This window comes from Coffea arabica, chromosome 8e (assembly GCF_036785885.1).
Source record: "Coffea arabica cultivar ET-39 chromosome 8e, Coffea Arabica ET-39 HiFi, whole genome shotgun sequence".
NCBI lineage: Eukaryota > Viridiplantae > Streptophyta > Magnoliopsida > Gentianales > Rubiaceae > Coffea > Coffea arabica.
In genome coordinates, this window is record NC_092324.1 from 51,157,842 (window position 1) to 51,176,820 (window position 18,979).

The 18,979-nt window shown below is 34.7% G+C and overlaps 1 protein-coding gene across 1 annotated transcript; it reads right to left on the reverse strand.

The window, feature by feature from the left end:
- Positions 1-4,494: 4,494 nt before the first annotated feature.
- LOC113705080 (puromycin-sensitive aminopeptidase) lies at positions 4,495-13,685 on the reverse strand. The gene is made up of 34 exons (XM_072062257.1): positions 13,545-13,685; positions 13,087-13,205; positions 12,583-12,660; positions 12,430-12,474; positions 12,184-12,324; positions 12,036-12,111; positions 11,751-11,827; positions 11,397-11,510; positions 11,194-11,268; positions 11,005-11,112; positions 10,602-10,814; positions 10,449-10,510; positions 10,332-10,359; positions 10,135-10,221; positions 10,023-10,048; positions 9,772-9,835; positions 9,603-9,683; positions 9,386-9,433; positions 9,252-9,270; positions 9,094-9,098; positions 8,981-8,992; positions 8,809-8,865; positions 8,601-8,710; positions 8,418-8,498; positions 8,120-8,303; positions 7,353-7,501; positions 7,107-7,245; positions 6,869-7,015; positions 6,696-6,777; positions 6,414-6,589; positions 5,317-5,427; positions 5,125-5,241; positions 4,957-5,028; positions 4,495-4,754 (listed from the first exon to the last, which is right to left on the reverse strand). Exons 2-34 carry the CDS (start codon positions 13,162-13,164, stop codon positions 4,674-4,676), a joined length of 2,943 nt encoding a protein of 980 aa, XP_071918358.1. The 5' UTR covers positions 13,165-13,205; positions 13,545-13,685; the 3' UTR covers positions 4,495-4,673.
- Positions 13,686-18,979: the final 5,294 nt, after the last annotated feature.

Here is an 18,979-nt window from a genome sequence, read left to right on the forward strand (position 1 = left end):
ATCCAAATAAATTATACTAGAGGTAAAATGGTAAATCTTGATTTCATAGACATTGTAAATTTGCCAAACTTCCTAGTTTTAGAAAATTGAGTAAATGTTGTTGTTATTTGGGTGCAAAAAAACTCTAAATTAATTATTGAGTTTACTAACTACTCGACTAATTTGATAGATCAGAATAATTATCATCCTATTCCATGAAGAGTTAGACAGTTTTGCACGATAATCCCTATAAATGTGATGACGTACAACTCTTAAATTTTACCAATTTTTGAAAAAATATAATCATAATTTAATTTACTTGTTGCTCACCTAACCTAACCATTTTTTGCCCTTGTCATTTTTTCGCCATGTTTTTCTCCGACCATAATACTAGACAAACAAGATAAACTTGCCAATTAATCTCATGCTCAAGGAAAAAGATTGAAGTGGGTTAGGACCCATTTTTCAGAGATTTGGGATATATTTTTTGATAATCTATAAAAAGAAGAAAGAGGTGGATGAAGAAGGGGTAGTTTGGTCCATGGGCATAATTTGTGGACCATTACAAAAGCATTTGTTTATTGGCAGTAAAAGTAATAAGTAGTAATTACTACTCTATTAGTTTAGTAGTAGATGCGGGCTGCGGGCCTTTTACCGAGAAAGCTTCGCAGGTTGCTTTGTCAAATGCAAGCGCACGTGTGGGCATCCACTTCGAAATGGGTTTCGTGCTCTAGTCTAATTCCCACCCTGGCCCCCTTTAATTTTTTTTTCTCTGGGGACCCACCCGGAAAATTCTCCCCCTTTACCCGCCACTTTAAACTAACTTGCACGGTTGGCTCTCCTTCCAATATTCACCCCCATTTCTCTGGCTTTCTGTTTTGTTCTTTTTCTACTTAGAAAAGTAGCGGATTTTCATCATTACTACTTTTTTTTTTCTTTGCTAAATTTCATGGTATTGATTTTATGGATTAATCTTCTATACATTGACACTATGTACATTTTTATCATTAGATGTATGATACATAATTTAAATTTTAAATTTTATATATGTGCCTTATATCCAATCATAATAGTGTATACACCGTCAATGTATATAAGATTTACTCTAATTTTATTATGAGATTGGAAAAAAACTTTTTTAAAATTTCTATCCTAACAAGAGAGTGGTAAGATTTAAAACATGGAGATTTAAAACTTTTTTTTTAAAAAAAAACTTTTTTAAAATTTCTATCCTAACAAGAGACTTTATTAGACTAATTCCTGAAATATCAACTTTATTAGACTATTAGTACAAATGTGCACTATATTGTGCTTTTATTGTACTAAAAGTCTAAAATACGTGACTTTTCTTTCTATTGTTGTCGCAGGACAAAAACTATTTAAAAGATTTTTTTTGATATGATTATAAGGTTTGTTTGAATTTTCTTTCATAATTGGATTGTTTGGATTGTGTTTTATTTGGAATATTTTTACTGTAGCACTTTTTGTGATGTGATGTGTGTGAGATAAAAAGGTAATTGGAAAGATAAAAAGGTGTATTGGAAATTGTAATGATGATATAAGTAGATAAAATTGGAGAAATAAAACACAATCCAAACAAACCGACGTCTCATACAATAACACATTAGGGGCATATTGTAGCTCATATACTATCTTAAACTTGTTAACACGTGGCAACCTGTTGCATAATAGACTTTACAATTCCAAAACATTAAAATTGTAATAACCTAAACCTATTTTGCATTAGTTACGATAAAAATTCATAAAACGTAACTGTGAATTTTGTAAACTTTCACGAAAGTCCCACTTAATAAAATTTATGTGACAATTAAGCCTCTTTTGTTTTTTATCGATACGATAGCATCCTATACTATGAAGAGGGGGAGGGCCTGAAGAGGTTTTGGGGTAATTCGGAGAGGATTGAACCACCACCGGACTAGACTGGTGCACTACGCACCTGTCTGGATTTTTTTAAACAAGGTCACATTTAAATTGTGGCAAATTGGTGGGAGGCAAGGTTAGGTTTAAACCTTGTCTCTCACCCCACCAAGTTTTAATGCATTGGTGGTTCCTCACCAACCCAAAGGCGGGTGATTGTGAAAATTAAGCCTCAAAAAGTGTGTTTTTGCCATCTTCAACTGCACTCCAATGCTAAACTCGCCTCCTACCCCACCAAACTTTAATACATTGGTGGTGGCCACCGGCCTTTGGACTGGTAATTGTGAAAATTAAGCCTCAAAAAGTGTGTTTTTGCCATCTTTTAACTGCACTCCAGCGCTAAACTCGCACGATAAAACAGAGCGGTGTTGGATAACTTCATGGATTTGCTTACGACCGAAATCACTATAATAACAGGACGCAGGGCTGGAGCGGTTGTTCTGACAACCGCTCCGGAAGGTGTAACACCATTTGTACATGGTGTAACATCATCTGTACAAGGTGTAACAATAGAACAACAGCGAATAACAATAGAACAACATTTTTGTGGGTCCCACACGGCGTGAAAATCGAGTTACAAGACGTGATCTGAGCCGCACAAATTTTTGAAGGCTCATCCAGACCGTGAACTGCCTGGGACGGTTGTCAGACAACCGTCCAGGCCCCTCGTCCATAATAACATATCCGTTCGTGTCATTGGACAGAAAGAAATGAGAGAGAAACATATATTCCGTTGTGTCTTTTATGAAAAGAAGGGACCTTTTTTCTAAGCTATTGCGGTAAACTTTTCTATCTTTTGCACTTTAACGCATGTTTTTCACTTCAGTCCCGCAGTCCATACCAGGTCTAATAAAGATTTGCTCTATGATTAAACTTTCACATGAAGTTAAAAAGGCTAATGATACTACTAGTACGAGGGAAAGTGAATAAAGCAGCAACTCCGACGTTTGGGTCCACCGAAACATATGATGGTCCAAGTGCATATTTAGAAAAACATAAGACTTTTTCGGTGCACATTATTTACCCCCGTCTGGTAGGCTCTATAGTACGAGCTAGCTATATGTGTCTTTATTTATTTTAATCTATCTATACAAAAAATTCTAAATCACGATATTTCTAAAAATATATATATATTTCCAAAATCAAAAGGTGAGTTATCTATTGCGATTACAAAAGTAATTAATTAGAAGGTACAATTAACGGCTCGAATCAAATCAAATCCCGTTGTCAAGAAGTAATTATGTTATCAAAACTAAAGAGAATCAATAGGTTTAGGTTTAGGCCTTTTTGTCAACTACGCCTGCGGTGGCCTTGAGGTAATAATGACGGAAAAGATACGGTGAAGCAAATGATAAAACGGAAAAGTTGGCCGTGTGTCTGACGTACTTATCCCAGATCTAATGGATTGGATCTGATATAGACAAGATTCTGCGGCTGCCTTGTGCGAGTACACGTCAATAATTATTTAAAGATTTAAAAAGACAGCTGAAAATTTGGGGATCCGATCAACAAAAAGAATATGAAAACGCCATCAATCATCTGGTCCGGTTAACTCAATAATGTGTGGTTAAACCCAATGTAAATAGCAACATAATAACCCAAAATCATCAATGTCCTAAAGAAACAAGGAGGTTGGTAAATTGCTCTATATTTTTTCGGATTGCTATTTTCTGGAATTTATAGAAAAAAAAAATATTATAACGATTTAATACTGCATGTGAGATAAGAAGATGACCAGAAAATGAATTCACAAAACATGTAAAAAATTTTTGGAGAAAAATTGCAATCCATATAAAGAAATCTCTTATCTTTTTTGGTTTTTTTTTTTTTGTGGCGTGGAAAGTGTAGAGATATAATGTAGATATATAAACTAATAAGATCAATCAAAACAAGGATGAGAAGGAGTCCTCTTTGTTGACTGGGCCAACCCACAAGCAGAAGGTATGGTACGGTGCGTTTTCATTCTGCATCTCTTTCCAGCCTTCCACAGCGGGATGGAATTTGAGTCGGTGAATTGGGGGATTTGCTGTCATTCAATAAACTGTCTTCTAGACCAAACGGAAAACGGAGAAGAAAAAGACGCGTTGGATTGGTACGAGCAGCTTTCTGCATTCCTGATTGATATCTCAACTTAACTTTAGATTACGACTGAATTAAATTATCGATATCTGCTGTCAAATTACTTGAATTCCTTGATTTGATAGGAACGTATAATTCGTTCTCCATGATGAAGAATTTATGTTCATCAGATTCCCTGCAAGATCCTTGGGACAAAATTAAAAATCCAAGAAAGTAAAGAAACAGGGGAACGAGATCGGTCGCATTTTTATTGCAAGTCATTCTTGACTTGTGAATGTCATGACCAATAGACTAAGCAAAGATTTCACAGGAATCCTGTGAAAGAAAGGTTCTTGCTTTGATGCTTTTGAACCTTTGTCACGACGTCTGCCCCACGCATTACATTACACAACCAGATGAGCTGTGTTTCATGTGAAGAACTGATGATATAGGGAGTTAGTTGCCATAGAAAATTTTCACTCCAAAGGTGGAAGAAGAAAACAAATCTAAAACTGGATCTGCAAAATAACACTTAAACTTTAGTATAGTAAACAATTTTCACTGTTGTAATTTTTATTTTTATTTTTCCCCTTTCTGAAACAGGTTTCTCTGGACATGCTAAGGCAGTTGTCTTTAGTGAAACAAGCAAGCTCTCTCTTATGGGAATCTCGACCACCCGGCTGGTAAGCAGGATCAACTTATGCTGCTAAGCTCTTTGATGCGATCTCATACACATTCTCTGAAAGCCCATTGGAGGACAAGATCATCTCGAGCTGTGCCTGCAAGAATCCACAAGGGTTTTCTCAATGCTTTGACTAGCCAAGAAGAAAGCTGATGATGATGATGTTAACTATTTCATTAAAAAAGTAACCGCTTTTCACAGAGAAAAGGATATTTTCAGCAGCAGCAGCAGCATTGAGTAACTGACAGTAAAAAATGCCATATGCCATCATGTCCAGACAAATTTGAGTGTGTAGTTACCTTGGCAAGATTTTGCCGAGTTTCATCATAACGCTTCCACCTTGAGAAGGCTGACACCATTCGAGAAGCCACCTGCAATTCAATTCACGAGGAAATGTTCGTATGAGATTAAAATGACCAAATTCATAATATAGTATAGTTTTGAAGAAAATTCTTGAATGAACGAACCTGAGGATTCAATTTGTCAAGCTGCACTACGATCTCCCCCAAGAATTTGTACCCTGATCCATCTTTTGCATGGAAGTTGACTCGTGATCCACAAAACCCTCCAATTAATGAATATACCTGCAGAACATATCAAGACTGAGCACTAACATGATGGGAATTACCAAGTGAAATTAGACATTAAGCGTAATAAACCTTGTTTGGATTGCGCAAATCAAAGGCAGGATGTGCTAGAAGCTTCTTGACATTTTCAACATTCCCAGGAATATCTGATGCGGCTTGAAGTGCAAACCACTTGTTTACAACCTGGAGAAAAATAGATTAGAGCAATCTTCCAAAGAACCTGAAGAGGTTTTCATTCTCCCTATTCTTCTTACAGAGTAGTAATACTCAAAAACTTAATTAATCACATGGCGAGTGTGAAGTGATTTAATCACAAAGATACAAGATCAATTTAGGACAATATCCCAAATTTCGCCTTTCAAAACCTTACCTCAGAGTAAGAGTCAGCTGTGCAAGACCAATTTCTCCAGTTAACTTGGATACCAGAATATTACTGGTTAACTAAATTGGTTATTGGGTTAATTACGCTTTGCCCCTGAACTTTGGAGGTAGCAAAGTTAGAAACCTTAACTCCGGCAAAAAACTGTGAGTGCAATGACATTATTGCCCTTTTATTTATGATATAAAATTTTCCATTTTATTGCTAAAAGATAACATTTTCCCTTTCATTGCTAAAAGACAACATTTTCTCTATAGCATCTACAATACAAAAATATCAAATTGATAAAAGCAAGAAAAAGTTGACATTTAATTTATTATCCTTAAAATTTATCCTACAAAAGCAATGTTCATTTTCGTACATATTTTGTTCAATTTATTAGACTTTAAGTCAAACAATAAGGATAAATAACACAGTACTAACAATAAATACAGTTTCAGCAACAAAAGGGTAATGGTGTCATAATATCAGTTTTTGTTTTTTGACAAAGTCAAGAATTCCACAGTTGACTAATCTTCATGGGGAATTTATATTTTTAAGGTTGGGGGTGGTAAAGTGGAGGTAAAGTAATTAACCCATTGCTATTTCTTCTTTTAATAATTCATCCAAATTTAGCGTTCACATTTCCTATTTCCCCACCATGATAATATGCAAAATACAAACTTCCTTTGTCCAAAATGATACATGGCACAATTAAAAAGCTGAAACCAACAAGATTTTTAATCGGAGACGTGAAGAAACTCCTACAAAAAGCAGAACACCTATTAAAGAAGAAACAGTGAAGGCATACCAAAAAGTCATGCTGCCATTTGTTGTAGAAATCAGCCAAAACTTGATCACGAATTTCGCCAGGCTTCTGTTCAATGGCAACAAGAGCTGCAAACTGCTCCGTCATATTGGTAGCAGTCCTATATTCATTTAGTAAAAGCTCTGTAACTTCTGGATCAGAAAGAGACCCAAGATATGCTGTCAAAGAAGGAAACAAATGAGATTAGCTACACAAAGTTCTGGAAACAATATAATCCAGATGAAACATGGGGAACGAAAGGAAATAAAAGGCTAACTAACACACCAAGGGCAGTATTTTTGAGGGCACGCCTAGCCATATTGGGATGGTTAAACTCATATGGTTCTGAGCTGCAGTTACTTTTCACCTGAAAAAGAGCCCAAGCCAAATGAGAAATGAATCAAAAACCGCAATCGAAAAAAGACTTGACACTTTTCGACTAGCTTAGAAATCCATACTGTGTTGAGGAACTCTTCTTTTAATGCAGAAGCAAGCTCCTTTCTGATGAAATTTCGAACAGCATGAACAGCATCTGGGTCAGCAACTTCCATCATGTCCATAATCTCTCCCTCTCCAGGCAGGGTTATTGCCTTTGAGATAAACTCCTGAATATTACGGGCATTAAAAGTTAAAACAATGAAATCCATTCTCATTTATTATTCCTTCAAATGAATGGAGATGCACCAAACCCCACACCTTGTCCAGGCTTGAATCACAAAGTATGCTTCTGAGTCCTTGTACAAATTGTGGGTTCAGAACCAAGGTCTTACTCTCCTGGAAATCACCCACCAGGCTAAGCATAAGCTTCCTAGCCAAGATCTGCCCGGCTTCCCAACTAATGTACAGAAACATAATATCTTTTAGAGATGTATCTCAATTCTTTACTTAATCGGCTAATAGACTGGTTTGGAATAAATGCTCATGAGTTTCATGTCTACATACCGGTTGAACTCATCAGAATCATGAGCAAGGAGGAAGAATAGATCACTATCGGTTAGATCAGAGTGAAGCCTCACAGGAGCGCTAAAACCTCGTAACAAGGATGGAATCGGCCGCTCAGATATATCATTGAAAATGAATTCTTCTTCTTTCTGCTCAGTAGGAACAAAGACTATACATCATGAACACCTTTTATTTCAACCATCTTAAAATGCATTAAAAGCTGAACTATTTATGCCTAGATAATGGACAGTTCTCTCTAGCCCTAGGTTAATAAATTAAATTCAGCCATGAGCATAAGTATTAATCTTCCTTGTGCAAGTTCTTTATGCAAGTTAGGCTTATGTATTACACTTCACAAACAGATCTAAAATTTGTGTCACATGTATAAAGAAAAAAATATTTACTATGTATAAAGAAAAAATATAAATATTTTTTTCTTGTATAAATAGCAGACATCTTTACTATGGGCACTAATATGAATTTTTATGGCAGTATTCAGCGGCAATTTGGTTCTCGAAAAAGGATGAACGTTAAGAACCTAGTTTATATTTGAGTAAATTTGGTGCTGTCCATGGAAGTGGCTTATATATTATGTTCTTCAAGAAAATCAAGCATCTTTATTTCTCATTTCCACCACACAATGACAAGATCCAACTGAATCCTGTAAATTTGAGCTTTCAAACTGAATCTTTACATAACAAAGATAAGGCAGTTCAAAGAAGATGACTCAGAACACAAGTGAATCAACATTAGGATTTCAATCTGACCTTTGTTACTCTGAGAATGGTAGTATAGACTGGTTGACTATTGCTACCAAGTTGCTCCAACTTTCCATCATGATACACAGAAGACAGAGCTATGTCCTTGCCAGTTGAATCAAGCAGACCTATGGCAACAGGAATAAACATAGGCTCTTTCACTGGCTGCCCTGGGGTTTGGGGAACCTCCTGGCTGGAAAATACAAAACGCATCCATGTTATTATGACAAGTTAGATAATTTTGCAGAAATTTTCACTAAGACTTGATGGCTATAACTCTATAAACCAGCAACTCTAGGAGTTGTACCTAAACTTCAAAGAATAAGTACGAGCTTCAGGATTGTATGCAGAGGCAACCTTCAAAGAAGGAGTTCCAGCTTGAGAGTACCTGCATTTTTCTTCTTTGTAAGGGCTCAAGCACCCAAAAGCATAACAAAATGCAGATAATTTTTTTGGTTAAATTTTTGGATAAGGCAACTCCACAACTTACCACAGCAAAAAGTTGGAAAAATCAGCACCATTTGCATCTCTCATGGCTGCAAAAAATTCTTCACAAGTAACAGCTTGACCATCATGCCTCTTGAAATAGAGATCCATTCCCTGTGTGAAGAGTAACAAATTTTCTAAGCATATGTTGAACTGTAGTAAGCATCTCAAGTTAATTAAATGTAGGTAGTCAAGCTCAAATGCATTCTTACTTTTCTAAATCCTTCCTTCCCCAAAAGGGTTTTGTACATCCTCACAACTTCAGCTCCCTGATCAACAGGATTGCAAATGAACCAAAGCCGAGACAAGTAACATCCAGCAGAGAGAGATGAAGAAAGAAAGGGAGAGAGAGAGTGAGAGAAGAAGAGAGACAGAGAGAGATACCTTTTCATACACCTGCAGAGGATTTAAACAAAAATGAACAGATGAAAAATCAGTTGCAGAAGTTCACACACGGCAGAGAAGAAAAATAACACGATGCAAATGCTATGCCTTACCGTTACTGCAAGTTGAAAATCAACCATCATATCCACCATATCAGGAGATGTGATAGCCAAAACATTGTATATTCAAGTCAGAGGCAAGTTTCAATGTTCAAATTGCTAAAACATGTATGAAGCCATCATTCACTAAATTCAATGAACCAAGAGCTTGCCTGTATAGAAGTTGTCCATCTGTCAAGGAGGAAAAAAGAACTCTGAGCAAAGACAGATGAAACTATTGATACAAAAGCTTTGAAAGAAGTCTATCCATGAGAGTGACTATCAGAAGAAAGAGGAGAATCAAGACCTTGATATAAGAGTGAGGTCGAACGGGATGAGCCATGGGACCAGCATCCTAGATGATTATGACAAATAATAGTTAGTCACAACAAGCTGAACCATGATCTATTTGGAATAACATGATTTTCTTCTATCAAATTGATGGTTCATCATGAACTAAGCCAAGATTTAGAAAATTAAGATCTGCAACTGATGTCATAGGCAACATAGACAACTTCATAAACCTGAGGATATTGATAAATTCGAAGCTTCGAAACATCAGCTATTCTCTTCACAGTACGGCTGCCCATATCAGATGAAAATTCCTGTCCATTGGCATCCACGATTAGGAGCTAAGCCAAAAGTAAATTTTATGATAACCACAGCCTCTAGGAAAAAGAAGTATGCACCAACCTGATCACGGAAGACAGTGAGCCCTTCTTTCAAACTAAGCTGGAACCAGTCACGACATGTCACTCTGCAATTAGCATAGTAGCGAACCTCCCTCTTAGTGTTTTTTGAAAATTTAAGTTCAAGTTGCATAAAATTTTAGTACAAGCCTAATCAATTAAATAACAAGTCCTGACATGCAAGAATATGAATAAAAGTGCTTATACAACAGCCAGTAAAAAATTGTCAAGTGCAATGTGGAGGAATAGGCTTACCTATTGCCTGTCCAGTTGTGAAAATACTGCACCAAGGATGACACCAATCAGAAGTCTAGTACTTTGAAACTATGAAGAATTTACCAACTTCAAAGGACTAATGATCAAATACCTCATGCCCAATCACACCCAAAATTGCAGCATAGTCTCCATCACTTGCAGTTTCCGGAGATGCCAAGACAAGCTTGGAATTGAAAATCTGCAAGGGCAGGGGAAAAAATTTCAGAGCCCATTTCCAGAAAATAGAACTCATAAAATTTTAGCAAAGAATCCCCCATTCAAAAAGTGGCAAAATTTCAGGAAGCTTACATTCAAACTCTTATTTTCCATGGCACCCCTGAGAGTAAAAGTCGAAAAAAGTTGTTAGTGAATTTGAAGGCAGATGTATAATAACAATTCTGCAAAATCAAAGGAAGAGCAACTAACATGTTAAAATCTGGAACAGCAACAATATTGAAGAGATCCAGGTCATACTCAAGCCCAAAGACCTTTAAAAAGCAAAGATGGAAGAGTTAGTAGAGCTTGAACCATTTAGGCCAAATGAAAACATCAGAAAAGCCGTCCAAAAGGAAATCTTACATCTTCATCCCATTTCATAGCAGCTTTCAGAGAATACATGGCATGGGCTGTCTTGGGCAGATCCTGTGCTGGGGTCCAGATTTTAAGTAAGACCTTACGCCCTGATCGAGTAATAAAAGTATCATCTCTGCTCTCCAACTGTCCAGCAACTAGTGCGAACAGATAACATGGTTTCTTAAAGGGATCCTCCCATACAGCATAATGCCTGCCCCCCTGCAGCAGCAACAATGATGCTTAACCTTCGAACAACTCCATTTGGTAGAAAATTTGCTTCCGTTGCATCATAAACACATTTTCCAGTCATCTTTTTATCTCAAATACATTACATCACAAAAGTGTTACAGTATTATTCTGAAAACCTTTTAAAATAATATTCTATCCAAACACATTCGAAGAACTATACCTGTAGGTCTCCTTGCTCAATGAGATTTCCATTAGACAACAAAACAGGGTATAAGGACTTGTCAGCTTCAATACGACAAGTGTACTTTGCCATTATGTCAGGACGATCCTAAAACAGAGAGCAAAATCATCAGTAGGTGTCGAAAGATAGCAAATGCAAAGTTAAAGTGATGCTAAAAAAATACATTACCTGATAGAATGTAATTTTTCGGAAACCTTCAGCTTCACATTGTGTGCAAAAGTTACTAGATGACTTATACAGCCCCTACATACATATCACCAGGATCAGACATGATGAGATGAATGACAAGTGCACATAAGAATACACTAGGTATGCACAGCAATGCCAGAATCCCATTCTACCAAAGTAATATAAGAGAGAATTGTTTTGACCTCAAGGGAAGTGTTCTTCTGAGGCAGTATTTCAGTAACGATTTCCAATGTGAATCTGCCACTGGGAGGTGATACAAGAGTCAGGTGGCGTGGGTTCAAGCAATATTCTTCCTCCTGAAACTCTTTAATTGCTTGATCAGAAAGCAAGTTCAAAAACATTATTACACAATTCAAAGTCCAACATTCATCTTATTCTAAGAGATCTGTTTCAGACTTTATGGATCAAAAAGAGAATGCACTCAAAACATACAAAAATTCCATAAACAGAAAAAACAACTAACTGTCAACCAGCAAAATATGCCAGCTTCAGCAACAAACATGTCAATCAGTAAAGTCTTGGATGCCAATGCAGACCTTCAAAGCCTTGCCATCTATAGTTACTGAAATCAACTTGAGATCTTGTCCGTCTAAGACCAATGGGGAAGAACCACCTGCTTATAGAATTCACCAGTCAACAAAAACCATATCTACAAGAGCTTCGTAATTAAAATTCCAGACAGAACTCTGAGAAAACAGATGCTTTTGCTCTACATGATATATTTACCACCAAAATAAAAAGCCAATTCTTCTGTGTTCTGGGAAAAAAAAACAACCATAGACAGATGCATTTGCTGTTGTCCAACAAGTGAAAATGATTACCTTCAACTCTGGGGTAGACACTTATTTTGGAAGATACGATTGTTTTCTCCTCTCCCAGGGAAAATTTCAAATCCACCTGAGAATTAATTCCATTAGTTCAAAGTTTCAGAGTATCTATGATCTAGGCTTCACAAATCTATAAATTTACCGTATCAAAATAGAAGTCAGGCTGCTTGTAATCTTTGAGGAAAATTTCTTTTGGTGTTTTCATACTAGGCTCCTCAACTTGCTTCGGCACTGGTTCTGTTGCGACTGAGCAAATTAACCTCTGGTTGAATTTCTTAGCACCCTATAGGGAGATTAAAAGCCCATAATTATTAAATATAGAGGACCACAAAAGGTAACTATCATCATTAGTGTTCGGATAAATCAGATACAGACTGTAACTGCTTACAGATAACGTATAAGATGGAACCCTATAATTCCTCCGCTGAGTAGCCTAGTGTATCACAAATTAAGAGTATCAGAGAACTCGTATCAAGATTCCCATGACTTTAGTGAAGGATACGTGTAAGAGCTAGCAAAAACCAGAAGTAAACAAACATACCTCAAAACCTACAATCCACCTATGCTTTAAGATATCATTGAAAGAATGCCGACAAGCAACACGACGAGTCACCTGGAACTGCAATAAGTTATAGCAAAGAAGTTCATTACGCGATGGATACAGCAAATCTATGCATATAACTTCCAAAACGCAAAAAGAAACATTGTGAGAAGCAATTGCAATGCAAAGCAGGAGATTTACTTCGAGTAAGCAACACATCCATTTACTCCACGAGAATAAAGCTCAAGAATTGCAAAGGCAATAAATTTGTGAAAGCCAATAACATACACACACAGTTATGAAACTTGAAAGGCAAAAAAAAAAAAAACAGCAACATCCCAATTTAGATAAGGCAACAATAAAATCGATTTAAAAGCAATGCAGAAATGAAATTTTTACGCTCAAAGTTCTTCATTTTTTACCAGATTGCCTTGAAAATGAGCCCAAAAAGGTCATAAGAACAAAAGCAAAAGTATACTGAGCCAAAAGGGATTGAGTAATCACAGGAGTAGAGGATACCAAACCCAAGAAACAAGTCTTTGACAAAGTTGGAGTCTTGCAAGGCAGAATCAATCGAGCCATCACCCAATTACCCAACTCCTACAGTCCTATTTCGTTTTCTACTGAGAAATGTAACAGTAACAGTAACAGTCAGTAAAAATCAGTTTAATCCTGAAAGTCGTTAAGCCCTTTTCAAAAGATTCAGTTCTCGACCAAAACAAAGCAAGCTCAGAAGCCAAAAACACCCAAAACCTCCCAGATCAGAAAGTATAGAAACCCAGACGAGAGAAAGCAGAGGGAAAACATAAGAGGCAGAGCAAAGGGTTGTTATATAAGGTTTGTAAGGGTACATATACGGATAATTCAAGGACAAGGACGCGAAAAATCAGAAAAGACAGATATTCAAAATATGAAAATAAGCAAGAAATTCCCCAGAAAATATCAATCTTAAATTGTATAACCTTTTTGCTGATGATCAGAGAATGATTGAAGACAGAGGAGGGAACAGACGATCTTTCAGAAGCCTAGGAAGGTGAAACAGATGTAACCTTCTCCGGGACTCTAATAGTTTGTTTACGCTAATAAGTGATGATGTTTACGGATGGATAAGTTTATTTTTTCAATTTAAATATTAGAGGAAGATAATTTTGGACTAATATTTCAATATTATAAACAGAATTAGCTAAATTGTGGGCCAATCTTTGATGGGGCTGGTCGATTTGGCGGTTACTGCGTGTTTAACAGAAATCAGAATTAATACCATTGGGCCTAGCTGTAGCTAATATTGGGCATTCTAGGGTTCAGAGAAAATATGGGCAAGAGTTTTCGCTTTGTTTGGATTGTATTTTTCTGAAATTTTTTTAGAAAAATTACTGTAATAATTTAATATATGTGAAATAAAAAGGTGATTGAAAATGTGTTTACGAAAACCTACTAATTTTTCTTTCCAAACATAGCAATTTTTCGTTTGGAAAATTGCCTGAAGTTAAGATTGATTTCCAAAGTGAAGGGAGTCACATTCGGTTGAATTATTGGGCCTATAGTCTGGTTTGGGCTAGGAAACAAGCCCTGCAAGTGATAACTACCCAACGAAAAGTTCGACCCTACACATTTGTAACAATGTAGAAATAAATTATTTTTATAGAACTTTTTACAATTTAAAAACATTTTGATCTTTTACTATTTTTTCTATGATATTACAGTTATCTTGATAGCTACAATGGTCATGGATAATTGTATTGGTAGTAAGTTTAAAACTAATTCGGTAGGAAATTAGTTATAGTTATTTTTACAGAATATCATTGTGAGAGAAAAGGTTAAGAGAAAAAGAAGGGATTTGGTTAAATTTGGATTAATATTTTATATACTGACAGTGCATACACCATCACCATTAGATGCATAACAATTCATCTTAATTTAAATTTGAATTTCAAAATTTTTTCATATGTCATGCATCCAACTATGCATGATAGTATATACACTGTCAGTATATACAAGATTTACTCATTAAATTCATCATTATTTTTTTCAAAAAAAAGTTCTAGTTATATTGAGGGATTTTACATATGGAAGGTGCTTGTTTATTAGCAGTACGCACATATATGGTATACATATAATTCTGGATTTAATGAACTGTTTTTTTTTAAAAAAAAAATCTATCAGATACGTTTACTTGAATAAAATCTTTTGGTAATTCGTTTTTACTTCAGAGTGATTAGATAGGATTAGGTTCCGTTGGCACTTTTCAGGTTCTTAACAGTATGAATCAGTCGTAATTTCTAGAGTCACTTTCAGGGAAAGCGCCTAAAATATAAGACTAATGGAATTAAAAACAGCAGTGCTACTGTATGCTGGCATGTTCATCTGCTTAAAATATATGCTTACCCACATGTACTTAAGAGTTGAAAGAAGCAAAAAAAAATGAGCATGTTATTAATTAAAGGGAGCCCTTTTGGATTTTACGACCAAAGTCCCTCAGTGATGAGGGATCATCTTTTCTTTAGACAAGATGAGATGGCCATCATCTACTCAGCTGCATGCATTTGCACATAGTTAAGCGAGCTCAATTAGCCACCTAACCCTGATTTTGTTTAAAAGAAACTAAAGGTATTTAATTCCTGATTTTATATATATATATATATATATATATATATATATATATATATGTATAGACGCAATGGATGCTTTAACCATTTTTCTTTCTTGGACAAAAAATAAAAATGTGCTTCGGCCGCTGTTCTCTTGGGATATATATTATTATAGTCTCCATCAAAGCTGTTTTTTCAGTTGAATGCATGTGTCCAAATTGATCTTGGATTGCATGAATAGAATTTTAGGTTATGATTAGATGGACTAAGTCGTTCCTTGAAAGTGAAAGTTTTGTCCGCCAAATTTGCGGCAGTTTTTGGTGCAAAATATAAGGGAAGAGAGTATGTGTAATCGTTGCTTGCGGGGCCATGAAAAGAAATAAATTAATTTTTTTAATTAAAAAAAAAACATATGTATAGAGACCCAGGATGAACCAATCTTTGTCTGTCTTTTGAGCAACTAACAAGACTAAAAAGCTAAAAAGTTTTGGCATTTGTTCATGATTCATACACTTGTACTCTTTTAATTTGCCTACCAGCTTTGTTTGTAGGCCAACAGACTTCCATTATATTCTAAGAAGACCAGACCAGACTAGAATATTGCCCTTATAGAGATCGAAAAACATAAAAATAAAATAATTTTTTTAAAATTTTTTTCTTTTACACTTGTTAATACTAAAAAACGAAAAAGAGATAAGAAAGAAAATTAGATTTTATAAAGAAAGAAAATAAAAAAAAGTCTAACATTATCGTATTATTTGAAGGTTGTTGAGATTAGGATTGAAATTTGGTGATAAACATAAAAGTGATATAATTTTAAAATAATAAAAATATCAAAACCCAAGACACACACACACTACTATGTGCCAAGTAGAGAGAGTGCAGGATATATGAGGATGAATCCCGTACGTAGACAGCGATTTTATCTAAGCCCGGTCTTCTCACATGCAAGCATGTGCTTGCTTACGGGTCTTAGCTTGCACAAAAAGAAAAGAGTAGTGTTTTGGACTGGTGTTGAAGCTGGAAAGAGCCAAATTGAAGGTATGACTCAAAAGTCAACTTAACAGTCTCTTGAGGGGTCGTGTACATATGGACATGGATGCCTGGAAAAAAGTCTTTACCAGTAATTGATTTTTTCTGGACCGGATGGGATACTTTTGATAATCTCTCAATTTCATATGGACAATAATTGCTTTGATGGTTCAGTAGGATGCAATTGCACTCAGATCGAGTCGAGCCTCCGCCGCGTTTGAATTTTTTGAACAATATGTCTTATTTCCACTTGTTTTGTTTTATCTGAATAGAATAGAATTCCGATTTTTCTCTTTTTTTTTTGTTTTATTTCCTTCCTTCAACAAAAAGCTTTGTCAGAGAGGATGACTAGCGTCGGTATACATTGACATAAGCAAATCATCAACACAGCTGCCACTGGCCATTTGGTCCAGTGGTCATCACCGTTAAAGGTGATGCTGGAGGTCAGGGGTTTGTGGCGGTCTTAATCGACCTTCATCGATAGAGTCTGTACTCACATCGAACCCCCTCTCCTTCCCTTTAGGCTAGCTAGATTAGGTTACAGGACATCTATCGTTTCGACCAAAAAAAAAAAAAAATCATCAACACAGCTATTTTATCATTATTTGTATATACACATATACTGTGCTAACTTGTTTGGAATTATTCGAACGATGGTTCGTAGCAAAATTTCTGTCTAAATGTCGTGTTTTGACATTACAATTACGATACTTGTAAATTTTGATTTTGTTAACCTTCGACTATCATATAATTAACTCTATCCGAGTTTTTTTCTCTTGGTATCATATCTCTACTTCACACACTCTAACATCATTATTAATTTCTCCAAAACACCCCTTTTTGTCCCTCTCTTTTGTTTGATGTGATATCCCCTTCTTTTTCCCTTAAAAATTTAAAAGGAAAAAAAATCTTCATTGGCAATATTCACTAAAGAAAAACATTTTTTTTTAACGTTATCTACTTTTCAATTATATATACTTGATCCGATAAAAAAACATAAAGGAGATGAGAAAACTTTACATCCTTAATTAATTATTCAATATAACCACGAAATTCAACGCCCCTCAACATGGAAACAATAATGGATTGTGCTGTACGTGTCAGCACGCGAAATCCTCAGCCAGAACTAAAACAATGATGAACGATATACAATATACCAAAATCTTGGCAAAACTGTGGAAATAGACCACAGGCCATACTCACTGTTACATATAATAAGTCATCATGCTTGAATTTATGCAGATATTCAAAAACTATTTGTCAATTTTGCTCATTGACAACGTAATTTCTAAAATTTCTTGATACTTAAATCCAACCAAAATTTAATTGTTTATAATCATCTCCTACTGGATTATTTACCTTTATATTAGTTGACAGAGTATGTGTGAATTAGCATTTTGACCCGTACTATGCATGGATTTGCATTTCAAATAAAAAATAATAATATTGTATAGATAAAATTATATGATAAAAGTCAAAATGATTTGGAGTGTATACTCCCATCTTATTGGGTTGATATCCTATCATAATTTGAATAAAATAATTTAATTCATAATGCGTTATATGTTAGAGTAACTATAAACTTATTTATGATTAACCAACAAAAGATATTCTTGTCCCATATTTCACAATTTATAATATAAAAACAAAATAGAACTAACTCATTTAAAATAATAAATAAATGAATTTGGTGGTTTTTTCTTTTTTTTATCCTTTCAAAATATACTTAACTTTGCATTTTCAAAACAAAAGCACTGGGTTTTAGTTATTTTAAATAAATTTAAATTGAGTAGTGTCAAATTTTCAAATGACATTTTATAGTTAAATCCGTATTCAATTTCAAAATTGAAGAGATAAACTTTGAAGTCAACTAGAAAAATCACATAAAACTAAAAAATTGATCACAATAGTTACAAGCGTGGGCGTCTAGAAATGTAAATAAAAAATTGATAATATTATATAAAACCCTTAACAACCACAACAAATTTAAAAAATAACATAGCAGTGTTACATATTTACATATGCAGAAAAGAATAAGGTTAAGAATATACAAAATAATGAAGAAAACTCTAAGATATTTTTAGTTGTTGGGTTTTAGGCTTTTCTTAAAGCCTTTTTTTGATAGATATATACAAATTAAGTAGATCTAATTTACTGTCAAATGTTTTATATCTTTTCTTGAACTATATTATTACTTCCTTTTCATTTTGGCAGGACTAATGTTGTTTCACTTAATTTTTCATCAAAAATAAAGATTTTTAATAAAAATTTTCACATTGAAGGGCCAATAAAGTTTATTTTTAATTTAGTGATTTTAAATTTAGGCTTTATTAATGTTACCATTATTTATTCAACTTGGTCAATGGGTACATGTTAAGACGGTTTCAAGTATTAATTTTTTTCAAAAAAATATAATTAATTTGGAAGAGTATTTAAATACTTGGGGATAAGTTACATAAATCCTTTTTTTTAATCCATAAAGATCTCAGGTTCAAGTCTTCTCACTTACAAAAAAAAAAAAAAAACTATTATTTCCTTTTTGTTTTCTCTATAACTTGACCTTTTCGCTTTTAGTTAGGATTTTAAAATTGAAGGGTAAATTATTATTATTTCCTTTTTTACATTTAGCGAGAATAGTGATGTTTCCCTAGTGTTGTTTTTTAGTCATTAAATGGCCAAACTTATTTTTGTTAAGATTAATAAAAGACTAAAAGAAGTTTGGTGAGGTTGAGAAAAATTGATATTGAGATTGCAAAATCATATGCACTCTTTCCTAT

Bases quoted from the DNA above. Each gene is read 5' to 3' on its own strand.
- LOC113705080 (XM_072062257.1), bottom strand. From the start codon at position 13,164: ATGGCTCGATTGATTCTGCCTTGCAAGACTCCAACTTTGTCAAAGACT. The intron at 10,511-10,601 runs GTAAGATTTCCT...TGCTTTTTAAAG, and splicing joins CTATGAAATGGGATGAAGAT to GTCTTTGGGCTTGAGTATGA. The intron at 9,684-9,771 runs GTTGGTGCATAC...GCCAATGGACAG, and splicing joins TCACTGTCTTCCGTGATCAG to GAATTTTCATCTGATATGGG.